General features: G+C 46.0%; 1 protein-coding gene across 1 annotated transcript; it reads left to right on the top strand.

Moving 5' to 3' along the window:
- The first annotated feature begins 6 nt into the window (after window positions 1-6).
- Window positions 7-3486, top strand: LOC116679478 (myotubularin-related protein DDB_G0290005). Its single transcript, XM_032509136.1, has 3 exons — window positions 7-429; window positions 1691-1788; window positions 3367-3486. The coding sequence occupies exons 1-3, from the start codon at window positions 99-101 to the stop codon at window positions 3484-3486; spliced, it is 549 nt and encodes a 182-aa protein (XP_032365027.1). The 5' UTR covers window positions 7-98.
- Window positions 3487-4343: the final 857 nt, after the last annotated feature.

Below are 4343 nucleotides of genomic sequence, written 5' to 3' on the forward strand. Positions count from 1 at the left end.
GTGGAGGTTGGGTGGAGGTTGTATGTTCTGCTGCCTCTACACTTCTCTGTGCTCCACTTTCAGGGTCAAAGGTGACTTTTGTCCTCGTCACCACGTCTATGACGTGGACTGAAGCCCAGAGATACTGCAGAGCTCACCACACCGACCTGGCCAGCGTGAGGAACTCGATCGACAACACGATGATACAGGATCTGATCAGTGGAGAACAAAGAGCCTGGATCGGACTCAACAGGGACCCCTGGAAGTGGTCTGATGGAACCAACTCCTCATTCAGCTTCTGGAAGACCGGGCAACCTGACATCAACATCAACAACACCAACAACATCAACACCACCAACACCAACACCACCAACACCAACACCACCACTACCACCACCAACACCACCCCCACCACCACCAACACCAACACCAGCACCACCACACCACAACACCAACACCAGCACCACCACCAACACCAACAACCCGAGCAAGACCTGCGCGGCTGCAGACTTCAGCCAATCAGGAGCCTGGGAGGAATGGCCATGTGACGTGCGGAGAGCGTTCATTTGCTACGGTCCAGTTGAGTGGTCTGATCCAGGTGAGTGGTACGGTCCAGGTGAATGGTACGATCCAGGTGAGGACTAGTCTTTTACATTTGGATTCAGGACTATAGGGATGAAGCGATCTACTCACCTTTCAATTCAGGATTTTCACCTTCATGTTGTCCTCATGTTGTCCCCATGTTGTCTTCATGTTGCCCTCATGTTGTCCTCATGTTGTCCCCATGTTGTCCTCATGTTGTCCCCATGTTGTCTTCATGTTGTCCTCATGTTGTCCTCATGTTGTCCCCATGTTTTCCTCGTGTTGTCTTCAAGTTGTCCTCCTGTTGTCCTCATATTGCCCTCAAGGTTTCCTCATATTGTCTTCATGTTGTCTTCCTATTGTCCTCATGTTGTCCTCATGTTGTCTTCATTTTGTCCTCATTTTGTCCCCATGTTGTCTTCATGTTGTCCTCATGTTGTACCCATGTTGCCCTCATGTTGTCCTCATGTTGTCTTCATTTTGTCCTCATTTTGTCCCCATGTTGTCTTCCTGTTGTCTTCATGTTTTCCTCATGTTGCCCTCATGTTGTCCTCATGTTGTCTTGTCTTCTTGTTGTCTTCATGTTGTCCTCATGTTGTCTTCCTGTTGTCCTCATGTTGTCCTCATGTTGTCTTGTCTTCATGTTGGCCTCATTTATCCTCATGTTGTCCTCATGTTATCCTCATGTTGTCCTCATTTTGTCCCCATGTTGTCTGCATGTTGTCCTCATTTTGTCCCCATGTTGTCTTCATGTTGTCCTCATGTTGTCTTCATGTTGTCCTCATGTTGTCCTCATGTTGTCTTCATGTTGTCCTCATTTCGTCCCCATGTTGTCTTCATGTTGTCCTCATGTTGTCCCCATGCTGTCCTCATGTTGTCCTCATGTTGTCTTCATCTTGTCCTCATGTTGTCCTCATGTTGTCCTCATGTTGTCGTCATGTGCCCCTCATGTTGTCCTCATGTTGTCTTAATGTTGTCCTCATGTTGTCCTCATGTTGTCCCCATGTTGTCCTCATGTTGTCCTCATGTTGTCCTCATGTTGTCCTCACGTTGTCCTCATGTTGTCCTCATGTTATTGTCCAGACAGACATGTTATGACTGATAAAGTGTCTTTGATCCTTTGTTAAAGTGGTTCCTGTTATAAAGAAAGTGATGAAAGTGAAGTTTGAGACCAAGGAGAACCTGGACCTGAATGACCCTGCTGTGCTGGCGGCCATGTTGGATCAGGTACATCACACTGTAAATAATATGAAATCTCCAGTTGGTACTTTAGATTTCACAGTAACATGCGTTTTACAGCAGAATCAAGTATCAATCAAGTATTACAATAGAAATCACAGTAGAGCCCCCCTCCCCCCCACAGCTGATCTTTTCCAAATTTAGTAGAGAGCCTCAGAGCGGGATGCCAGGTCTCTCGGGCTTGGACCCCTAAACCACAACAACAGTTATCTCCCAGGTCTTTCCATAAAGAGCAGGTCTAGACCGGACTCTGGGATGTTATTTATCTCCCAGGTCTTTCCATAAAGAGCAGGTCTAGACCAGGACTCTGGGATGTTATTTATCTCCCAGGTCTTTCCATAAAGAGCAGGTCTAGACCAGGACTCTGGGATGTTATTTATCTCCCAAGTCTTCCATAAAGAGCAGGTCTAGACCAGGACTCTGGGATGTTATTTATCTCCCAGGTCTTTCCATAAAGAGCAGGTCTAGACCAGGACTCTGGGATGTTATTTATCTCCCAGGTCTTCATAAAGAGCAGGTCTAGACCAGGACTCTGGGATGTTATTTATCTCCCAGGTCTTTCCATAAAGAGCAGGTCTAGACCAGACTCTGGGATGTTATTATCTCCCAGGTCTTTCATAAGAGCAGGTCTAGACCAGGACTCTGGGATGTTATTATCTCCCAGGTCTTTCCATAAGAGCAGGTCTAGACCAGGACTCTGGGATGTTATTATCTCCCAAGTCTTCCATAAAGGCAGGTCTAGACCAGGACTCTGGGATGTTATTTATCTCCCAGTCTTTCCATGAAGAGCAGGTCTAGACCAGGACTCTGGGATGTTATTTATCTCCCAGGTCTTTCCATAAAGAGCAGGTCTAGACCGGACTCTGGGATGTTATTTATCTCCCAGGTCTTTCATAAAGAGCAGGTCTAGACCAGGACTCTGGGATGTATTATCTCCCAGGTCTTTCCATAAAGAACAGGTCTAGACCAGGACTCGGGATGTTATTTACCTCCCAGGTCTTTCATAAAGAGCAGGTCTAGACCAGGACTCTGGGATGTTATTTATCTCCCAGGTCTTTCCATAAAGAGCAGGTCTAGACCAGGACTCTGGGATGTTATTTATCTCCCAGGTCTTTCATAAAGAGCAGGTCTAGACCGGACTCTGGGATGTTATTTATCTCCCAGGTCTTTCATAAAGAGCAGGTCTAGACCAGGACTCTGGATGTTATTTATCTCCCAGGTCTTTCCATAAAGAGCAGGTCTAGACCAGGACTCTGGGATGTTATTATCTCCCAGGTCTTTCCATAAAGAGCAGGTCTAGACCAGGACTCTGGGATGTTATTTATCTCCCAGGTCTTTCCATAAAGAGCAGTCTAGACCAGGACTCTGGGATGTTTTTTCTCCCAGGTCTTTCCATAAAGAGCAGGTCTAGACCAGGACTCTGGGATGTTATTTATCTCCCAGGTCTTTCCATAAAGAGCAGGTCTAGACGGACTCTGGGATGTTATTTATCTCCCAGGTCTTTCCATAAAGAGCAGGTCTAGACCGGACTCTGGGATGTTATTTTAAGAGAGTTTGGTGTCTCAGATCCAACAGAAGCTGAGGGACCAGGTTCTGGACAAAAACATCAAGCTGAGCTGGAGGAAGCAGGACGATGGAGACGTCTTCCACCAGGAGGAAGAGGAGGAAGAGGAGAAGGAGGGATGATGGAGACGTCTTCCACCAGGAGGAAGAGGAGGAAGAGGAGGACAAGGGGAAGAGGGATGATGATGTCATTGAGTGTGTTTTCATCAACAAGCAGAAATACTAAAATAAATATATTCACAGCTTCTCAAATATGCAGATTTGATTCTTTCTTTAGTCATATCTGGTGATAAATTAACGCTTGTGTTGTGTATATATATATCTATCCTGTACGGTATATACAGTATATGTGTGTATGTGTGTATGTGTGTATGTGTGTATGTGTGTATGTGTGTATGTGTGTATGTATGAGCATATATAGACAGTAGATGCTGTCTATATACAGGGAGTATAATAAGTATTTAACACGCTGCTATTTAACAAGTTCTCCCACTTAGAAACCATGGAGGGTCTGATGTCCTCGTAGGTGCATGTCCACTGTGAGAGACATGTCCACTGTGAGAGGCATGTCCACTGGGAGAGACATGTCCACTGTGAGAGACATGTCCACTGTGAGAGACATAATTTAAAAAAACATCCAGAAATCACAACGTATGATTTATTAACTATTTATTAGTATGATCCAGCTGTAAATAAGTATCTGAACAGCTGAGAAGATCCATGTTAACATCTGGTCCAGCAGCCTTTGTTTCCAACGGTTCCTGTAGTCCTTCACCAGGTCTGACACCCTGCAGAAGGGATTTTGGCCCCCCCTCCACACAGATCTTCTCTAGACCAGTCAGGTTTCTGGGCTCCCTCCAAAGATTCTCTATTGGGTTTAGGTCTGGAGACTGGCTAGAACCCCCCAGAACCTTGATCTGCTTCTTCCAGAGCCCCCCCTTGGTTCTCCTGGTTGTGGTCTTCGGGTCTTTGTCATGTTG

The sequence above is a fragment of the Etheostoma spectabile genome, unplaced genomic scaffold, assembly GCF_008692095.1.
Source record: "Etheostoma spectabile isolate EspeVRDwgs_2016 unplaced genomic scaffold, UIUC_Espe_1.0 scaffold00015108, whole genome shotgun sequence".
Classification (NCBI taxonomy): Eukaryota; Metazoa; Chordata; class Actinopteri; order Perciformes; family Percidae; genus Etheostoma; species Etheostoma spectabile.

Excerpts from the sequence above, each read along its gene's own strand:
- LOC116679478 (XM_032509136.1), top strand. The coding sequence starts at position 99 with ATGACGTGGACTGAAGCCCAGAGATACTGCAGAGCTCACCACACCGAC. Across the intron at positions 430-1,690 it reads CAGCACCACCACACCACAAC|TGGTTCCTGTTATAAAGAAA; the intron begins ACCAACACCAGC and ends CCTTTGTTAAAG. Across the intron at positions 1,789-3,366 it reads TGGCGGCCATGTTGGATCAG|ATCCAACAGAAGCTGAGGGA; the intron begins GTACATCACACT and ends TTGGTGTCTCAG.